At 30.7% G+C, this 22,523-nt stretch overlaps 1 protein-coding gene across 1 annotated transcript; it reads right to left on the bottom strand.

Moving 5' to 3' along the window:
- Positions 1 to 9,914: 9,914 nt before the first annotated feature.
- Positions 9,915 to 17,897, bottom strand: LOC110998290. Its single transcript, XM_022266846.2, has 5 exons — positions 17,735 to 17,897; positions 13,091 to 13,217; positions 11,429 to 11,574; positions 11,033 to 11,174; positions 9,915 to 10,213 (listed from the first exon to the last, which is right to left on the bottom strand). Exons 1-5 carry the CDS (start codon positions 17,799 to 17,801, stop codon positions 10,000 to 10,002), a joined length of 696 nt encoding a protein of 231 aa, XP_022122538.2. The 5' UTR covers positions 17,802 to 17,897; the 3' UTR covers positions 9,915 to 9,999.
- Between the last annotated feature and the right edge of the window lie 4,626 nt (positions 17,898 to 22,523).

Below are 22,523 nucleotides of genomic sequence, written 5' to 3'. Positions count from 1 at the left end.
GTAATGATTGTATTTCTAAAATGCGCATGAAAAGGAATTCTTGCAATTTTCGAAAACATGTCTTTTGTTAAGATACATGTCAAACGAGAAATATTGTATTTCAGTTTACCTGATTTATAGTATACTATAGGTTGGATTTATAAATCAATAGCTCGAATTGATGATACTGGTAGGAGTCTTGAAAGACCCTGATTGGAACACCTCCGTGTAATTAGGAGTAATTTATGCTATACTATAACTTGTATACTGTTATGATATACGTGAAATTTCATTTCATTTTTCATATAGAATTTCACTTTAGTAATCAATCCGGAGACGTTGCAGATATTTTATATGACCAACCATGGCTATAGTAAAATGTTTGCATAATAATACAACAATAAATGCAATAATAATACAACAATAACAGTGTCTGGTATCGATTGTAGCAGCTGTGATGGTCCACACAGATCTTTTATGTACTGTCCCGTCCAACAAACAACTAAACACGCTCCGAATGACGAATGGAATTGTAAGTGGAGCTGTGAAGAATGCATCATTTTTCCCAACGGCAATCCTTCATTATCCACACAAATTTGTTTTAATTTTTTTTTAACTTTATTGTTTTAACATGGAATTTGTTCTTGGCATGTATGTCTTAGTTCTTTTTCAACCACTAGCCTGCGAGAAAAAAAATTTTAAATTTTTTTTATTTAATTAGGTACACATCAAAAGATCTCTACAAAAAATACCTAGAAAAAGACAATTTTCCGCAGCTTCGATATTTTTTGGATTATGTAGTAGGTACTTATAAATGCGAACAGTTCTTTTCATTGATGAGAGCCAATAAACAAAACATTGTACAAAACTGAATGATGATAATTTTGAAAAATTATTTTTGAGGTAATGCAATGGGATTTTTTGTGTGTAAGTAATGCTGCAGAAGGAGACAGTACATCGAGAGTTCGCTGAGAGCGTTCTAAACGTAAATGGGAGAAGATATATCCATCAACCTAACTCAAAGGTAAAAGAATATATAAGTTATATATTTACAAAAAATAAACATAATTTTACATTGTTAAACGCCTTATTTTTTTAAGAACACTCATTGAAATTTTATTAATAATATTAAAAAAATATTTTTATCATTTATTTTGTAATCTTTTACTTTAAGGAAAATTTCCCTATCTGATCAGAAGAGTAAAAGAGAAAATTTTGTAAGGACTTCCGGTGCCAGTAATGAACATAGGCTGGCTCAATTATTAAAGGCTTTGTCACCAGTAAGTAAATTGTCACCTCTTTATAAGACTGAAAGTGGGTACTTCTGATTTAATTAATGAAATAAAATATTAAAGAAAATTTTTATTCCAGAATTTTGTTCAACAGATTTTTTATTCGTGTTTAGTAAGCGTACTAGTGGAAGAACATGCTTGGACATTTCTCTTAAATTTATTCAATATCTTAATAATACACAAAACGAAACATAACATTAATTCTTATTAAATACAAAATTTGCAAATATTTGCAAAATATATAAATTCTACTATCTTGTTTTTTGTTATGATTACCCATATTGGCACGGTTATTTTTAAATAAATAAGTTATGTGATCAATTGTTCCATAGAGTATATAAGTCTAATATAACAATATCAAACAAATGTGCCAGTTACATTTCTGGCGTTAATTGATCGATGGACACTCATTTCCTCTCTGAGATATTATTCTGAAAGCTTATTCCAGAATATTATATCTTTCAATACCAGTAAATTTCAAGAAAGTCACTGATAATTGGATATTACGCCAATAAGTAATTTTTTGGGCTTCAATTCAATATTTCATACCTTTTATATTTCTAAACATTAAAAGGTAAGTTATATTATTTAGATTTTGATAATCTATTTTTCGTTTAACGGAAATTGCGAGCCAGCTTTTGAATAAGTGAATGAAAAACAATGACTTAATAAATTCACAATTTTCTTATTTCACGGTGTGTCGAGTATTTAATTTACAGAAGATCTTTCATTTTCCAAACCTTATTCATGTTATTATAGCATGAATATACCTTTTAATTGTTTATATTTATTCGATTTTAATATAAAATATGATTATGTTAAAAGTAAAGAGTACAGAAATTAAATGTGTTATAAAGCTTTGTGCTTAAATTCAGTTGAAAATTAAATTATCGTGATTCATGTGCACTTTATACTTTTTGTTTTTCATATATCTTGTATCAGTTTAGTTTATTTTTTGTTCCTGTTTAGTTTTATCTTCTTATATGTAATATGTATTTTTGCACTTCTTGCCTACCTTATGTTATTTAATATAATTTTTTTTCGCCAGTTGCCAGTTTATTTAATTATGTTAAATTTTTATATTGTAATGTAACTAAGTGTTAATAAATAAATAGTAAATAAAATAAAATTTGATATTAATAACTCTTCCCGTTATTTAAATAGCATGTAGCGATATATGTATATCGGTTTTTTAAGATTATTCAAAATACACGATTGTCTAAAATGGTTATTGTTCTGTATAAATTATTTCGACTCTCGGAGTTGCAAAACGTCTCCATTCGAATTTTGAACTCAGTGCCTATAATATCTGTGGCTTTGAATCTCTCTCCACAGTTAAAATATAAACAGCGCTTTGCAAACACTACATTATTTCAAACAATTCAACACTATTGTCAATATGATTACGTTTTTTTGTGAAAAACATATGTTATCCCAAAAATATATATTAATAAATGATAGATGAAGACATGGTACTTAAAAACTGTAAAACAACGTAGTTTTCCTATCTGTTAATACATTATATCCAAATCATATGGGCCACTAATGCTGCCCGAAAATCCCAAAAGGCTGTAACTCCATCTCTGAGGGTTGAGCGTAAACATAGTCTATCCTATTTCATATGTATGAGCTCTGTAATCATATGATAAATGAATTATCAAGTATTGCATACTGAAATGTGTGAATGAGGAAAAGAGCGTACCAATTCTTAAAAGGCCGGCAACACACTCGCGAGCCCTCTGGCATTGAGAGTGTCCATGGGCAGCGGTATCACCTAACATCAGATGAGCCTCCTGCCCGTTTGCCCCCTTTTCTATAAAAAAATATATTTGTTTACTTACTAATTTGATTCCATATATAATGTATATTTAACAATGGTACCTACTCAAAAAAGTTAAATACTCAATTGTTACACGTTTTTTTAAATTGCGCTATATGTCTCATTCAAAAATGTTTTAAAATGTATTTTTTAGTTTTTTCATCTAAAAAAAACATTCAAGGGTTGTATTAAATCTGTCATCGTCATGAAGAATATTTTTGATGAGACCCGACTGTACCCGTCCGCAGAAAGACCATGAAAATGTTCGTGGCGAGGTTTTGCTCCATTTTGTAGTTATACAGTTCGACAAATATAAAAACCAAGTAAATACTCAAGTTATTCAGAACCTTAATGTTTAAATATAATTTTACAGTGTTGATATACTTTGGCCGCTGTAATTGTATTTATACTAACCACAATTCTATAAAATAAATCATTTAAATATAATTTACATATTTTTTTTCACAAAACAGGCTGGAGGCTTCCTTATCTTAAATGACTTATTAAATGACACATGACACGAACACATGAACAAAATCTCAGACGTAATCTGTGTAAAATAAAACACGATCGCACTTTTCGTTTAATCTGTTAAACGACTTCGTTTCTGTTTGACCACAGACAATCAAGCGAAACATGTCAACATTTTGCGCTTTTTGTTTTAGATACTAATTAAGTATGGTGGCAGTTTTTTGTATAGATATGATTAAATAAAACGCTTTGTTTGAAGCTGGGTAACTAATGACTTGAATGGTTTAAAATGTTAGCTTGTAACTGCTGCGACGCTAACAAAAAATAAACAGCCTTATCATTCCAAGTAAATTACACTTATGCTATTGAATATTATTGGAAACGAGAATGTTAAAATACAGCTCATTATTGGCTTCAAGTGTGCGATGATTGTTTATATTTTGTTTACGCTTCAAATTATTAACTAAAGTTACATAACTCACTCCAGTATAGAATTATATTCCAGTCTAGAGCTTCCCTGCATCTCTATAGTTAGATTAGTCACAGATGACTGTGTCGTCGTAGTTACACGTCGTCGTCGTTCTGTTTCCAACAGCATTTATTACATTCAAATACTTATAGCACACACTTAAACACATTTTTTAAGGAAAATACACATTTAATCAAATACATTCGTGTTGATAACTAATTGTATTTTAATCATATTTTATGAAAATAAACTTAATAATAAATTTTATTTAAATAATTTACTGAGCGTAGGCTGTTCGTTCGACGCATCTTTTCATTAAGTTTAGTTGTACCTTTAATTGCCAACATTGAAATGATCTCTTTATCCATACTAACAATTTATAATAATAATAGCCTTTATTACCAAAACTTAATTATAATAGATTAGAAGTTCCAATTATTTTGAATTGAAAAAATAACTTTTAACATTAGGTAAAATACATTTTATCATTTGGGAATCATTTACTTGTCAAGTTTTGGTTTGACCACCGTTGGACGTAGGCCTCCTCCATACGGTTCCATTGATGTCAGTCGTGGGCCAGGCGCAGTCTGGTGACTCCGGCGATTAAAAATCAAATGTAAAGGCATGCAATTGTCTTAGTTATATGTTATTTTTCTCCTTCCTCTATTTCTGGCTTTCAATTACCGAAGATAGAACAAATAAGCTTCTATATTAGATATAATATGTTTTAAAGATATATCCACTTATTACCAATAAATAGGTAATAAGGTGTGGTGTTTACCCTGGATTCACGTATTCCTAACTTATCGCAGTACGCTTGAAGTGAAATAAATTATTCATGAAAGTATTTGGCAAACGATCTTCGAAGCCGTTTTGGGTTATTTGAGATCACTTACATCGTTAAGCAAAAGCTACCAAAAGTAAAATAGGAGTTTATTAAGAGTTTCTTATTGCTTTACAAATGTGATGTTTATACCTACGGGCGTGGACGAGACGGAGGAGATTAATGAAGTTAGAAGTCCCTTTGGTTGAATTGATTGAACTTTGAGAGTCACAATTTGTAATTTCTATTAACCTAGGACGTTTACTCACGCGTACGCTTAGCCCTTCTCTTCTATCGTAATTTATCTATTTTATGAAAGAATCGTGCACACCTCATTGATATTTAATATAGGCCTTTTTGCTTAACATTAAACATTTTCTTTTCTCTGTAATCGTAATCAGAAAACGTTTAAATTATACCGTCAAATTCAGTTTTATAAATATTAAAACTAATGTTTATTTGTGTAATGTGTAATGTTGACTGGTGAATTTACCTCCAGACGGTTGAAAAGAAACCTTAGTAAATTTATTTTGATATAACATTTCTATTTTGCTAACGAAAACAAAAGCCAGATTATGTTATTGCTTTCCATTTCACAATTATGCGACAGTGTAGCAATCAACACATATATTCCATTGTATTAGATCCATATATTGTCAACTAGACAATATATGGATGAATACATATCAGTTGGTACGGAACGATCTCATATTAATGAATATAGACGATTCAGTTGTTAAATCTCAATTTTTAAGTCATAGCTATTCAGTTGTCTTGCAGTCTTCTGTAGATCGCACATAACCTTATTCCGACATACTCTTCCAAACAACGCTTGTAATCTCCAAGTGCCATACAAGATTTTGATTATCGTTTCATGAAAAACCGGCATACATATCTGCTGCCCTCTCCCTTAAATCTTTCCTAAACAGTATAACATGGGTTCATTTCAGCAGCGGTTTAATAGGCATCTCCTGCAGGCGAGCCATTCTATAGACATGGGCATAGGATATATATCACTTAACTTCAGGCGAGATTGTGGCTAGACGTCTGCCCAGTTCTATATAAAACGATACAGTTGATTTTATGACTTATTATTTTCAGACAAGATTACCACAAAGAAACCTTCCTTGGGCGTTGATACACAATTTTTACAATAAACATATTTTAAACACATACCTTGTTCATATATTTTTAAATTAATGAGAACATGAGAAACACAATTGTAAGTCGTAACAAACAATTAATATAGGAACAATGGGAAAACTGAGACTGAATTTAACAAAACAATATACAAACCTTTCAGTACAAACACGAATTTACCAGCTGGTAAAATACACTCACGAAATAATATTTATTAAAGGTAAACAAACTACAAGTCTCACCAAGCGTTAGAATAAATCTAAAAAATAAATACAACAAGTTAAAAAATATTGAATTATCCTCAACAGAATTTATATAAACTGGTATTTATTACGAACAAAGGGCGATACACGTAATAAAACTTTATTGTTATCTAAGTCTATCTATCTCTATCTAAATATATAAAACAAAGTCGTGTCGAAACACGAATGCAGTGTCTGCCCAATATAATCTGTTGTAATATTTATTCGACCGTAAATAGTTGACGCAGAACTAATGCTGTTCGTAAATGAAGTTGGTTGCCATAGTAACGAGCTGTGAAGGGCTTATCATTAATATATAGAGTTTTGTGATGAGTCAAATAATTTCTATAATATCTTACCCGTGCCAACGATATAAAAGATTTTGTACGAAGTACCGGGTTTATACTCCTAAAGGTTTTTTTATTGATTAAGGAGACCTGAATTTTATTACATCTAAACTTAGAAGACACTTTTTTTAATTATCAAAAATACCAGTACTTACTGTTATTTTTGTTAAATGTTCATTTTAACGCAAGTTTATTGATTGTATTATTGTGTTCAATCCTAAAACTCCTCATCTCAAAAACCTTAACTCCAATTTCATAACTCTTCCTTGGCAAATCCTCTCTAGCACCTTCTGTATCTCTCTTGTACTGTAAAAATATTACATGTCCACATCGTATCCCTGACTGACGTACTAACGGATGTGAAACTGATCTAAAATTATCGTGATTCATGTGCACTTTTTTATGATGGTCCTGATCACTGTTTACATAAGTTTTAACAGCTTTGTTATGTCTCATTAGTTTTGGGAGGTAGAAGAGCCTCTATCTTTTTCTCCCACTATACTTAGTAACAAGGAGCAAGAATCATCCCAACTCATTAACATGTTTACGAGTTTACGGTTGAGTAACTTTATAAAATTGCCCCTAGTTATGAAACAATTTTTTTTCTTGTCCTTGATTCAGTTTTAAATAAAAACTATTTTTGTGACAATCCGTTCCACTTTATTAATCACATTTAGGTTAGCAGCAATGCACACAAGACTTATGAAGAAATTTTGACGATTCCTAAGTCAAGACAATAGTCACTAAAGCGAAGATCATTGGGAAACGGGTTCCTTAACTCCCGCTCATTGTTTTAAATTTGAAACCCTTCTCTTCTCTTCTTTATGTTTTTTACCATTTTACATAAAGAAAAAGGGAGGTATCTCCTTTCACGATACTTATAAGATTAATAAGAGTAAAAAATTGAGAAATTCATAATATATAATAATAAATAGGTACATACGATCTCTCTCTCTCCAACAATTGGCTTTTCGAAATTGTAGAAAAACAATTCGAAACATGCATACAAAGCACTGTCCGATCTATTATTATATATTCAAAGACTTTTTGCATGATGAAAGGTTGCATTGGTTTTTATTTGTAAAAATAATATTTAAAAATTTACTTTTGCTCCATAGTTGGCCAATTTGTCGGTCGGGATTATTGGGTACAAGCAAAAATTGTATAGTGCTAGAAAACGATATCGGGAAAATCGAAGACCAAGAAAAGTGAAGTAAACATGAATTTATAAACATATTTCAAGATTTGATGCTGCTCAAATAAAACAAAACTCGAAGAATCTAGACGAAGACGTAAAAATGTAAAGGAATATTTCTTAGAATTTTTTTTTCATATTGTTTCTAGAAAACGGATATTTGATAAACACTGCACACTGATTTTACTTTATTATTTTTACACACAACTACGACTAGGTGGACTGACGACACCGTCGAAGAGGTTGACTTCCAGTGCATGTAGAGTTCAAGATGGAGGAGGCTACGTCCAGAAATGGATAACAAAAAAGAGGATGATGACTATATAGAGAAGTATTAGTACAAAATAAAACTGAGGCATTTCCATTCGTATACCCAGAAGATAAACCAGTTCTTATTAGGAAATTATATGTTTTTACAACGAACTCCAAAGCGAAATTAGACTATTATTACTGAATAAATTCTAAACTCTTGTTAAACCTTAATAATCAATAAAACTTTTTATAAATTTGACGAATATTTTAAATGATCCTAGTCCTTGGAATTTGCTCCAGTTCAATTAATTTGTGTGACTCAAAACTTGGCGATTAAAAAGAGTAGCGGAGAGTTTAATGCCAGTTCTTCTTGCCCTCTTTATGCCTTCAACTTGCGAACTGGCAGTTAATGGAAATGTAGAATCGATTTAAGATCTTTCCTGTTGACGTTCAGAAGTGTGGTTACCTATATGAATTAAGTTATTTTGAGTGTGAGTTTGTACGTTAAAGTTATTAAGAAATACAGGCATTAAATGCAAGATACTTAATAAATATATCTTAAAGTATCTTTATAGTAGGATCTTTTTGTGGACTCGCTCGTTATGATGCATTTGCAACCGATTATTTCAAAAGTAATTATCATATTTATAACAATGTGCACTTTTAATATTGAACTGGGAACTACGTGACGCAATCTCAAAGCGCATCATGCATACAAATTAATTTTATTATTTAAAAATATTACAATTTTTATTTACTATGCAAGTTTAAATTTTTCCTTTATATTTCAAATACATTTAGTAACAATACGTCTGCTTCGTTTGTCTTTTTTCTAATATAACTAGGAATATTTGCATAAGTAATACATATATATCTTTTTAAAACAACATTTATTATATTAAACACATATAACAATATGATATTATTACAATACATTGTATAATTTTTAAATAAAACTAAAAATTACTAGTAAAATAACAAAACTGTTTGTGTTAAGCAGTTTTCTCTTAAAACACAGGTATTCAATAAAATTCAATACAAAGTTTGGCACAAAACATATTTACTGACATAAAAGTGACATTGTATACATGTCTTAATTATTTTATCAATTCTACTTAATGATAAAAAATCTATAGGATGAGTTTTAAAGTATAGTCTTGATGACTCCCGTATTTAAAAAAAATGATTTTAACACACTATACTCTTTCTTAAAATCATAGACGAGTATGATACTCGTACAGTCTTACTTACTTACAGTACAGTACACAATAATAATTATATTCCTTTAACAATAAAACTGGGAAAACCTGAAATGTTGTATTTTTCCGTTGACGCCTATTCGTGATAAAAACTTGTTAAATTTAATAAACCGAACAAAATTTTCATGAATACGTTAACTAAACTACTGAATTATATTATATTTATATCACTTTATAATGTCTGTGAAAGACGCCATTGCCTACATTCATTCAAATTAACGTCTTAATATTTTCAAATACCTTGATAGTCTTTTATTATAAGAAATTCTGTAAAGAAAACTATTGCCAAGTCTCTCTTTACTTAAATATATATTTTATAATTTAAAAATATTATTTTAATTTGTTTTTTTATATATTCTATCACAAACACAATTTCTGTCAATTATAGCATAAAAAGTCAATGGAAATGTAGATTTTCAATTTAACTGTGATGTTGATGATGCCTTTATCACAATAATAATAAGATAATTACATACTTAACAGTATTCACACAAATTTCAAGAAAAACATTACTTGTTTGAGATTGGGCATCTAATAATTTGGTATCTAATAATTTATGTAACCTGTTTAAGTGTAAATAAATAAATGTAGTTCATGTGTGTGTGTGTGTGTCATCGATAAAGAAATATTAGAATATTTATCGACTTTAATAACAAAAATGTATTAATTTAAAAATTATATAAAAAAATATATTTTATTACGGGTCGAATCTTAAAGATTCGGTGGATACAATAATATCCCTGACAAGAACGTAAGGACTGGCGTATTTATCAGTGTGACTGCATCACAATGGGCTCGTGGTTGCTGGCTGCAAGCAGCAACATCTTGAGCAAGGACCCAGGCCATCCGCCGAAGTAAATTGCCCGCGGATGCTGTACAGGAACGACCAGCATGTGCTACGCACGACACAAATGCATCTCTGGCACTATAAAGAAAATAATCATGTATATACAAGGTAAATAACGTCTAGAAAACTATGGCGTAATTACAAAATTCTGTCTATATACAGTAGCTCATACTGGCATCGTAAAATTACTTGTATTTAAGTTCATACTGATAAACTTATAAGTGAGTCTGCCCGTGCAGAGCAAGTTGTTAAAGTGAAAATGTTTCTATAAAATTATAGCTACAACGTTGCCTGTATACTTTAGAGAATTTACTCTAAAGCGTGAGTTGTGTAAAGTATAAATAATGTAATATATACAGAAGCTCTTCATCAAGTAAGTAAAAATATAATATTCGTACGCAAAAGTATTTTTGCATTGACGACAAAGACGAAGTTATTGCGAAATTAGGGGATATGTCAATGAGAAATAATGTTTTTCTTTTACCCGCAGAGCCAATTAATTAGGAATGTCTATTTATTGTCCGTATTTATTTTACCTTTCCGCCACATTTCAGAATTGTTTTTATCGTAATCATCCTTAATTTGACTTTGGGTGCGGCCTTAATAAAATATTCATATATGTAAAAAAAAAGACACAAATACTTCCTTCTTTGTTATACTTGGGTGATCATAGCATAGATTAAGCTAAAGTATACAAAGAGATATGGATAGAAGAATACTAAATATAAAGAAGATGCACAAAGTCTATAACGTTGACACTAAATTCGTTGCCAATTGGCTTGTCATGTAAGACGATACCTAGACAACAGATGTACCGTACTGTAAAAGACAACACAATGGAAGGAACCACCCGGGATAAAGAAGGAACATATTAATATTATCAAATACCATAATTACCAGCATAGTTCATAGCTCTTATTGAAGTAGTTGATGAGTTGAGCTCGTTCAGAGATGTCTCTAACAGCAAGCTGCAATTCATCCACACATCGGGACCAGTCAGGCGACACCATCGTCCAACAAGTCGGTTCTTTTAGGAAATCTAAAATTCAGAAATATCTGTTATAGAATAAGGTTTTATTAGACATTACATTACTTCACACGTCCTCGACTATTTGGATCTCGGAAGCTGGTTTCCTTACGACGTTTTCCTTTACATTTCGAACGAATGTTAAATACACAGATAGAAAGTCTATTAGTGCAGAACCGGGGTTCGTACTTTCGTCGTTCGTGACCTTAGGGACAAGAGTCGCACACAGTCTAGTTGTTACTAAGGGTTTAATAAAAATTATATACCTCTTCTCAAAGATGAGTCGTTTGTACATAGGAATCTCATGAGTGCTCTCGCGCCTCCGATCTGTTGTTGTACTAATTTTTGTCCATCTGTTGGTAGACATCGCTTGATCCACGCATCCATACATGCCATGCCTGTATGGTAGGCCCTAAAAAATTTGAGCTAATGTCAAATATTATATACAGTAGTTATGTTATATTATACAAAAAGCTTCTCAATTTAACTACACATTTGGGATCTTTTACAGGGACTTTTTATTTTTTTCTGGAATTAGTTTCTCAACAACAATTGGCTTCCTTATAAAACTCGTACTAATGAACCGTGTTGTTGACATAACAACGAAATATTTTCCAAATAAATGGTAAAAAAACTATATAGTTGTCGTAATAAATATAAGGATTTTTATTTATTTTGTTAAATATGTTTAAAAATGTACTTTTATCTAAAACCCTCAACATTCAGTCAACACAGTTTGTGTAAGTAAATTTGATATCACTACATAGTATAAAACAAAGTCGCTTTCTCTGTCCCTATGTCCCTTTTTATGCTTAAATCTTTAAAACTACGCAACGGATTTTGATGCGGTTTTTTTTAAATAGATAGAGTGATTCAAGAGGAAGTATAATAACATCCATTAAATAGTGGAGAAGTACTGTTATTTTTGAGGTTTCTAATGTAATGTCGTAAATAATTACATTTTTTCCGCTTACATTGCAAACGCAGGCTGAACTCTACGAGTTTTATCAAAATAATGTACTAAGTATTGTACACATTGAAAAGGTCTACAGAAAAGTCCATGATGGTATATGTCTATCTCTTATGGATAACCCACATTTTTATATACAACGTTCATAGATTTTCTGTAGTGTATTTAGTATCAGCATTGCACCCGTGCGAAGCCGGGGCGGGTCGCTAGTTTATAATAAAACACTTACGATGTAGGAAGCTATTTAATAGTAATCCCGTTTTATTTCATACATAGGACGCCTTTACACAAACCCTGCTGTCACGTAAGTGGATATCACAGGTTTGCTTGAGTTAGTTGTCTGGTTTATGGACTGAATATTAAAAACTAGCTTATGTAATACCGCTCTATGAAATGAATTTGTGCACGCAGTATTTTATCAACAAATAAAAATAAATTGCTTTGTATTAGATTATCCATACCATCTCTCTCTCTCTAACTATCTGTAAGTCTAAGTATGTCATATTATATATTACCATACGTAATATATAATATGACATATTTATTAAACTTATAATTTCTATTTAAATATACAATTTGGGTATCTCTAGTTAGCAACACAGCGGTAACGTTTTCCTGATTAATGTTGAACAATGATTAAGTATTCTCAACGTTTCACTTCTACAGAGTTTTCATTATATCTATATAATTCAAATATTCTTGAATTTCTAAATTTGTATATTGTCAACAGTTACAACAGTCACGTAGCATCAACATCAGATGGGCCATTTATCCGATTCTGTGTAAAATAGTTTTTTTTTCAAGTACTGTACAAATCTTTGATCGTATTTATAGCAAGCAAGACGAAGAGTAAAAGTTGGACCGTCTAAATGAACGGTCGGATAAAATCGCAACTCTTCAAAACAGCCTAAGTAAGGCTGTTTTGAAGAGTTGTGATGAAGTTTACTTCAATACTTACGCACAATGGGCATCCAATTCTTTTCTCGTTCTGGGCAACCCAACCGGTGTTTTAGGCGTCATGTCGACACATAATCTCAGCTCGTTGGCATCACAACTATCTTCACTCATCTGCGCTTCTCCGCCACCTTAAATATAGCTTTAATAAATACCAATCTCTCGTATAAGCTGACATTTATCATTTTAGAAGTTTCCTGTGTAAAACACGCCAGCGACTTTTGGTTCTAATGCATGTGAGTTTCCTCACGATGTTTTCTGTCAACCTACAAACATGTCCTTACATATAAAAAATGCACTAATAGATTTAAACCTTAATTCTGTATTAATTCTGAATAAAGCATAATTTTTTATATAATATTTCTATAATGCACTTCTAAAATCTAATGGTACGAACTCCATTAGGAAATATGAGTGCTTAAAGTAGACGCCGTATTTCTTTAACTAAACAATATACTTTTCTTTCCAAACTTACCTACCACTATGAATGTCATTGTTCTGTCAGGAATCGAGAATAGATTCTACTTCACACGATATATTTGATAATATCATTTTACATAATTTTGCTGGCGAACAGTATAATCCAATAAAGAATGTTGTTGTTCATATTTCTTTTTAGAATTTTCACACTTTGAAGAGGTGCCCGTTATTGGCACTCTTGTGAATTGCAGTTCTGATTTATTGTTGGTTTTGTCGCGAAATTGATGACTTTTCGGAACCATTTTTCATCCAGATTCGAAATGAATGGATGCCGCTTTTTATTTTCTTACATTTTTGTTATTTTCATACTAATTCTCGTATAGAAGGCACTTCTTGTATAAAATAGGTGCTACTCGTATTGAATAGGACCGTTATTTTTTTTAAATTAAATTTTACTTTTAAATAAAAATATTTTAGCTTTACTTTAAGGATGATGGCAATTACATGCTTGAGTCGTGGTCCGCAGTAATAACATGTATGTATTGTTAATTAAAGTTTATTAAACAATTTGAGCCCAATCAACTGGACTTGACGTTTCTATTGTTTGTTTAATTAAATTAAAACACGTGTATCATCAAATAGGATTTATAATTAACAAATTAATATTCAGTGAATATTAGAACTTAATATGTTAGTACGACTATAAATTTAAATTTAATTGGTTTAACATATTCAGTTAAAAATATATAATAACTTATTTATAAATGAGCTATTATTAATTAGATGCTACTTAAATCTTCGAAGGTGTTATAGAAAATTTTACAAATATATGTCATACCTAACCAGTCGTCTGAATACCAAAATCAAGTTTTTTTTTCATAGGACTGGGGCCAAACGGGGAGGAGGCTCACTTATGTTATACTGCCCATGAACACTTGCAATGCTAGAGGGCGTTGCCGGCCTTTTAAGAATTGGTACGCTTTTTCTGATGGATCATACGTCGAATTGGCTTGGAAATACTTCAGTGGGCAGCTGGTTCCAGGTAGTGTTTTAGTATTCATATTTAATTTATATTCCGTTTTAAAACATATCTTGAAAAGTCAGTTAAAAGTTCAATAATTGTAAATTTTAAACATACAAAAAAGCTACTTGAGAATAGCAGGTCTCAGGGCTAGAATAATTTGAAAATATTTTTTAGAATTTTTTCCATTCATACCAGCATAAACCTCACCGGAGAACATGACAATTATATAGGGGTATACTAATATTGGATATTCAATTTCCCTTTATTTCATTTGTGCAAACATTACACACGTAATTACATCACAAAGTTGAAGCGTTTCAAAGATATAAATATGTATTAGGCAATATAAGTCTCGAATATTATTTTTGCATTTTCTTTATGATCACAAAACCATCCAAGACAATTAATTGCTCTTTCGATCATGAACATCATGTTAATTTGATTTATATCGATCTATGTACTGCGATTGGATTTGACGTGTAATACATCAAATGAAAGGAGTACGTGTTTGTGATATGGATCGACTTATTTAAGAACCGTCTTCTATAGTTATACGTTGGGCCAGTACAGTAGTGTGTGATATTGTGAAATTTATTTCGATGCGATTATTTTTTATTTGATTCTGTGAATTTATTAAGGCTTCGAAGCTGTATAAATTTCGTCAGTACTCGAATTTTTATCCGCGAATTTCTTGGAAACCTAAATTCATATTCATATCATTTTGATTTGAATCTGGTATATTTCAACTTTCGGTACAGTCCAATTTCTTCAAAATCTACAGAAGCAAAAAAATATTAAAGAATTATTATTCAATTCATTATTTTCATACAGGTCTAAATAAATAAATTCCGTAATACGAAGTAATACCTGGATATTCCACATAGATTGCGCTTTGAAATACTGTATGTGTGTTATAGAGGTACTTAAGCCTCCATGTTTGCATTCCGCAATAATCCTTTTTCAAAGCGTCAGGAAAAACCATTGTTCTCCCAACTTCGTTATTAGTATTATGTGATGCGATGGATATACATACGGATTATAGTATCTCTATATTAAAGAGAATCTTGGTTGTAGTTTCAAGTATGAAAATATTGAAATACTAAAGAAAAGTCCAGTCGTGTTTAACAGTAACATTCCTTGCCAAAAGATAAAGCAATTGTGTGCAAAGTGCTGAAACCTAAAGAATATTGAATGCACTATGAAAAGATATTTCATCGATTTAACACCGAGTTTATTCGAGACGACATCTTTACCGCATTCCAATTCAATGTTGAAATTTTTAGCGTGAATTTTAGTACAGCGTGAATCGTGAATCCAAATACAGAATAAAAATAATGTAATAAATTTATCTCTTAATATGTAATATACGTATATGTAGACGTAAAAAGAATACAGTTTTTTAAATTTTAGTTTTAATCAATTTTCCACTGAGTTGTCTGAAACTGCGCTCCCTTATATTCCAAGCTTATTGAATGTTTAGTTAATAATTGTAATAAATGAAGTATTTGTCTGAAAAACCAATGTATCAACCCCGGATGATTACAATTGAATTTCAATTTCGTATTTAACTTGCTAGTAAGTTTAGGCTAGAAGGCTGTTCTCAATTTGAAGAAGTTTTAAACAAAAATCTTAATATATATAAATCTCGTGTCACAATGTTTGTCCTCAATGGACTCTTAAACCACTTAACCGATTATAATAAAATTCGCACACCATGTGCAGTTCGATCCAACTTGAGAGATAGGATAGTTTAAATCTCAAATTATTATAAGATGGCGCTGTGTTAAAAGTACCAACGTTTCACATAAGCTCTTTCTTTCACTTATATGACTATGTGTGTGTATGTGTGTCTCCTACGGTTTCCCTTGAATAGTTTACTACTATGTAATATAAAAAAAAAATTAGCCACAGCAACGCTTGGTCGAGTCTGCTAGTAAATTATAAATTATTTAAAAATACTCAGTTTTGTTTCGCGCTACCCAGACATACAATTACCACTATTTAGGCCTTGACTTGTTTAGGTTATCGCGGAATGTGGTTAAAAAGTGTATTAAGAATATCCATAGCGCAAAATCACCTACATCATGAGCACACCCCACATACACACCATCACGTACATACCCACAATTTTACATCATCACACAACACAACTAATTTAGGCCTAGTTAAATAAATTAAATCACAATTAGTTAAATATGTTAGCTGTAGGAGTACTAAATAAATAAATAAAACAAACACTACATCATACACAATTCCAACATACATATTAAGCTACCCAAAAAACGCCCTTTCTGCGACCAACGGCTTTTCTCTATCAAAAGTCGTGTCATCTTTCACCACTATCTTAAAAACAAAACTTTCACTAACGATTCAAAAATCTTAAGCAACAACTTCTCAAACTGTCCTATATATAACGGAATATTTTCTTATTGTGAAACAATACTTTAATTATAAAATCTAAGTGTGATGTAGAAATTATTATATCGAGTACCGTTAACATTTTAAATGGCAGAGAAACCCACGACACGGAATCCTAGTGTAAAGTTAAATATTCTGTGTATTTGATATTTGTTTGAATCGTTCTACGACTAGTTCGTTATTGTTTATCTAAGCAAGCGATGCATTATCCCTGTACATCAAATATTTGTTAATTAGCTTCATATCATGTAATTTATTTACGTACCTACTTTTCGTTCGAAATTAAGGCTGTATTAATTATGTTATAAAAAATATTAAATGTATGAAAATGTAAGAGGAAAGACAGTTGATTTTATCTGTAATTAATTTGGATGAAAACAAGCAAATCTGTGCCATAGTCTAGTCGACAAGTTGAAATAAAATCTAAATCTAAACATATAACATTTAAGCATTACACATATAAAGTTTTGACATTTAGCACAAATATACAGATAATCAAAACATAATCTAATGAGATGTCTTAAGGTCCAACTAAAAATAGAATCATATTATTTTAATAAAATCTAATGAAATTAATTTTTTTTTCCAGCTTTAGAGGTACACAGCCAAACTTTTTAAATTCGTTGTGATATGAACTTTAAATTATTATTACTATGTTAAAAAAATTATAAATACCGTTTATGTGTTGGTTGAAAATAAATATAAATATAATTTTTACCAAAAAATATATTTACTGTCGTGGTACAGTACAATATATGATGTTACAAAGAATAAAAGTTTACTTACTTGCAAGAAGAACAATAGCCGCTAAAGTTATAAACATTTTAGTAACTTTGTTTAAATACTTGCACATAAACTACCAAATCACAAAACAAATTCTGTGCTATTCTTATTTTTTATTGTATTGTCCACGATTGAAAGTTCTCGCGAGCATCAACACGTCCGTTATCAACGGCGTATCAAGTATAACTGAAAACTCCGCAAGCTTTTTAAAGCTTGGGTTACATACTGGGAGGTATACTGAAAGTAAACTTGATATATTTCTTGCGATAAAAACTATCATACTTATGTAACTTATTATCTCTCGTCAGAACATTGGTATTTTCCAATTTTTACGAATCAGAGTCCTGGTCTATTCGTGGAGCAGACCGAAGAAAAATCTTATCAACTAGACAGATAGATAAACGTTTTAGTGGTAAACAGATCAGCATAAGCGAGTGTGTTTTGTTGTGTTGTATTTGACATCGAAACCATAAATTTCGATGGAGAAATATGCTCTAGGGAGCTAGTGCCCACAAAAGGTTTATGGCTGTAGTGATTGTAAATTGACAAATACAATGCCTTTTCACGATTAATAAGTTAAACTAAAGATCGTCATAAATCGTTATTTGCAGCTGTTATATTTATCTATATACCTTATTATAAATTAAAAACAAGTTTCAATGTTTGTTTTTTAATTGATTTATTATATAAGTCCTTATATACCTGGCGAATAAACATCCAGATTGGCTTGATTTAGAATAGTGTTATACGTAATATCCAAGTACAATAGAGTATAAGACAAAGCTTTTAAATAAGCATATGAACTTAAAGCCTAATAGGATTAATGTACGCTTGCGCAAATATTGTAGAATAAACAAGCTTTTAACTATCGTTTAACTGGTAAATGGTAATCAAGCCTCCTTATGATTTATATTTAAGTCTACAAGTTTATCGTAAGAACTAATAAACGTAGAAGCATAATTCTAAGTGACATAAGCAAGAGTGACATCGACATTTTATTAAATAAAAGTGTTTTCGGTTGATTTAGTTAGTTTTAATTTATAAATGATTTTTTTAATTAAATAGTTTTAATGTAAAATAAAATAAAATAAAAATAAACTAAAAAAGCCTTTTTATTTCCTACAAATATAACTTTTTACATTGGCCCATCTCCAAGCGCTTACTTATCTAATTAAAATTAATACCATCTTATTTTTATTTATTTATTTATTTTAAGTTTTAATGTATCAGATCTAAAAACTGTGCCATTAGTAAGCTATGATTTTTAAAGGTAACTTGCTTTTATTTTTATTTTTTATTGTTTTGAAACAAAAAGTAGTTTTTCTGCGCCTTTTTTACTAAGTAACGATGCTATTATTACATAGGCTTATTAAATATGTACATTTACCCAATCTGATGGTTCAGTCACATCAATAGGTGCGTATATTTAAACTATGTATATTATGAGAAATAGACTTATAGTTATTTATTAATATAGCTTTTACACATTTAAAGAAAACACTTTTTTACCGGATTGAAGCTATGTATTATTTATATTAATTTTAAATTTATCCGATGATTCGCGTGCTTTACAGCGTGCGTGGTCTCGGTATATAATTATAACTTTACAATACATAGCTTCAATCCGGTAAAAAAGTGCTTTCCTTAAATATATTTATTATTAAAACCAAAATATTTTATTATAGCATCTTAACACTAATTTATTCATTAAATCTGTCGTTAAACATAAATTAAAATAAGTTTAGTTTGCTTCAGTTCAAATATTGGCTGCTTTATCTTACAAATAAGTCATATCACTCAAAAAAGTTCTTGATGTACGCCCTTGACTTTTGAACTAGTAAATGTAAATTAAGAATCAATTTTATATCTTTCCTATTGACGTTTATAAGTGTACTTGGTAACGTACTTGTTACTTTGTATATGAATAAAGATAGGAAAAAAATGTTTTAAACAAACTGTAATACAAAACATAGCTTGTTTAATAACAGTAAATCATAAGAATATTTTCGAAGTGAACTACTGCCGATCTGTATCCAGGATAAGCTCTTTGAAACTTCATTGAGCTTTGATTGAATTTCACCTGTACGTGCTTTGGATATTCTTATCTTCTTTGTTTTCAGTCGATACAAAAACACTTACAAAGCGAAGTTTTTAGATTAATCTCTACTTTTATAAAGTTTTAAACAAATAATTTAAAACATAAAGTAGATTTTTTGCATTTTTTAAAAGCTCTTTATAAATCACTTATTTAAATTGAATGAAATATATTATATATTAAACTGGATTTATGGTACATTGGGTAGCTATGTAGGTATGCTACACATTATATGTTTAATGAATAAGCAGGTCCGTTACATACACAGAATAATATGACTAAATGGGCAAGAAGGCTGCCCAATGCCTATATCACTTCGAGAAGTGAAATCCGAACATATGAAACTTAAATATAATTATAAACTAACTATGCAAACGTAACATTACGTGTGACGGGAAAACTTGGTATTCTACCAGGGCGGTACAAGTTTGCAGCGAAGCAATATTTAGGTTGTTGAACACAGGAGTCTGATATCAAAAATACCATAATTATATGTGACGGCGGTAGTTGGCAGTTGATACACAAGACGTCCTGCCCTTCAGTGGCGATTGTCCACTCTGCGACGGCCCAAGCCGAGGTTCCAGTCTCACTGAAGACGCCCTTACGCTAGTCACGGGAAAAATGCGCATTTAGGCCGAGCTACGCTATCCAAAACAGCGAGAATCCTTCCAAAAAAAGTATCGCCACGTATTTAACGGACCGTCACCTCTTTCCCTCAGTCTCGCTGATATTCAGTGTACACTATTTTAATAATATAATATAGTAAAATAATAATATAAAATAATCGATCCACTTTTTCTATTAGCATTAAAATTGATAACTGTATATCGTGTCTGATGTCTGTGCCAATTCCCACACATCCTAAAATACAGATATTAAACAATATAAACCCTTCAATGCAACTTCAAGTATGTAACTTCATCCAGCAAAACTTGTCACATAGCAACGTGCTTTTCCCTGTATATAAACGCGAAATTCGGTTTAATATCTGCATCATCCATTACAGTGTGTTTCAATTAATTAATTATATTTAAGAGTCACTCAATTATTACTATTTTTTTTTAAGTTGTCTACTTTAAATATTACTTTGTTTTTATTAAAATATCTGTCAAATATTTATCTCATCTAATAGCCAGAGCTGAAAATCATTTAACACGTTCAGCGATGAAATTTTGTCAACTCATGAAAATTTATTGCCGCTTATGCAAACAAGGACGACTTTGGACCACAAAGTACGATTTAATTGAAATATATTTCTGTAAAACACGCCCTAGCTGTGCGAGTAGCGTTGCCAAAAAGGAAATACCCATAGCAAGAACATTGAAATAATTTACTGTTCTTTGTTAGCAACATATATTCTTGTCAACCGAATTATATACCTTAATTAAAAAGGGTGCTGCTCCGAGAATTTGTCTCAGAATGAATTTTCATCTAAGCAAATTTTTACAAAATTGAAAAGTTTTGTAAAGGGGCTGTGACGCCTGGGGTGTCGGGTTCTATTTCCGGATGGAACAAATTAATAAAATTTGTAATTCGTTTCCCCGAGTCGGTCCTACCTTGACCAATAGAGTGCCTTTTTTACTATACGTTGAAATTGTAATTGGACCGACGTAGAAAGAAAACTGTTTTGTGCTTATATTTATCCTCATCAACTCCCTGGTCGGTCGTAAGACTTAGAGCAAGGGCACACTTTGTTTATTACAATGAAAATACACAATTCATGTTTTACTCTTACCTATTTTTATGTATTATTTTTTTATTATGTAAAGTACGTGTTGTGAATGCTAAATATACCTTTTATAATATTTGGTTAATTTACCTTTTATATTGTTATATGGAAGTGTGTACTTATTCAAAATCAAAAACATACTAGCAAAGTTTTATTTTATTGAAAGTATTTTCAAATTATGACATCCCGTATAACCTCATTTTATGATAAATTATGACATCTTTTACACTGTCTCACCGCTAATTAAATTTGACAACGAAATGTTCTAACGAAGGATAAAAGCTTTCTTAATGGTCTAAGATCCAGCCCTAAATCGTCCTGCACCGAGGTGATTAATGAACGAAACATATTTTAAATGAAATTTAAAATATTAAAAAATAAATAAACAATGGGTTCGCTGAAAAAATCCTGGACAGGCTGTATTAAATTATTAATTAAAAAATGTTTTTTTTATTGAAAATTGTACTGATGAGATTAATAAGAAAATCTTATACCAGCTGAAAGTATGAGACTTGCAGAATGTGCAATTGTTAGGTTCTTTATTTTTTTCCTGGACGGACACAAGGTTCACAGGTATACACAGGTATATTAATAGTAGGTTTTTACACTGAAATGATTAATCAATAAATTTTATATCAATGTGAGCGCTGTTTCATTGCAAACACGATGATATAAGGTTCACTGCAAAAATGTTGGTCCTAAGTGCGGTTCGCGAATTTTGAAAATTTTAATTTTAGTCCGGCTGGGAACAGGCCGACAAAGAATTCCGAGCTGTGTATCTCATGGGACAGAAAAAGATGCAACAATAATGCACGGGTGTTATCAAGCGTGTTCGTTTGTTTTTTTTTTTTTGAATGGAATCTCGCTGTTGGCCTTAAGTCAAGGTCAATCGCCTGAAGGGCAGGACGGAAGCTTGTTCGTTTGATAACACCCGTGCGGTAACCTAAGTAAAAACATAAATTAAAAAA

Source organism: Pieris rapae, chromosome 3 (genome assembly GCF_905147795.1).
Source record: "Pieris rapae chromosome 3, ilPieRapa1.1, whole genome shotgun sequence".
Lineage (NCBI taxonomy): Eukaryota > Metazoa > Arthropoda > Insecta > Lepidoptera > Pieridae > Pieris > Pieris rapae.
Note: the sequence above shows the minus strand (reverse complement) of the source record. Positions and strands in the feature narration are given on the sequence as shown.

What these genes read in the sequence shown, in the direction of transcription:
- LOC110998290 (XM_022266846.2), bottom strand. Translation starts at nt 17,801, where the DNA reads ATGTGCAAGTATTTAAACAAAGTTACTAAAATGTTTATAACTTTAGCG. An exon ending in CGACTCATCTTTGAGAAGAG is followed by an intron (nt 11,175 to 11,428) that starts GTATATAATTTT and finishes TCTGAATTTTAG; the next exon opens with ATTTCCTAAAAGAACCGACT. An exon ending in AAGAGCTATGAACTATGCTG is followed by an intron (nt 10,214 to 11,032) that starts GTAATTATGGTA and finishes TTTTCTTTATAG; the next exon opens with TGCCAGAGATGCATTTGTGT.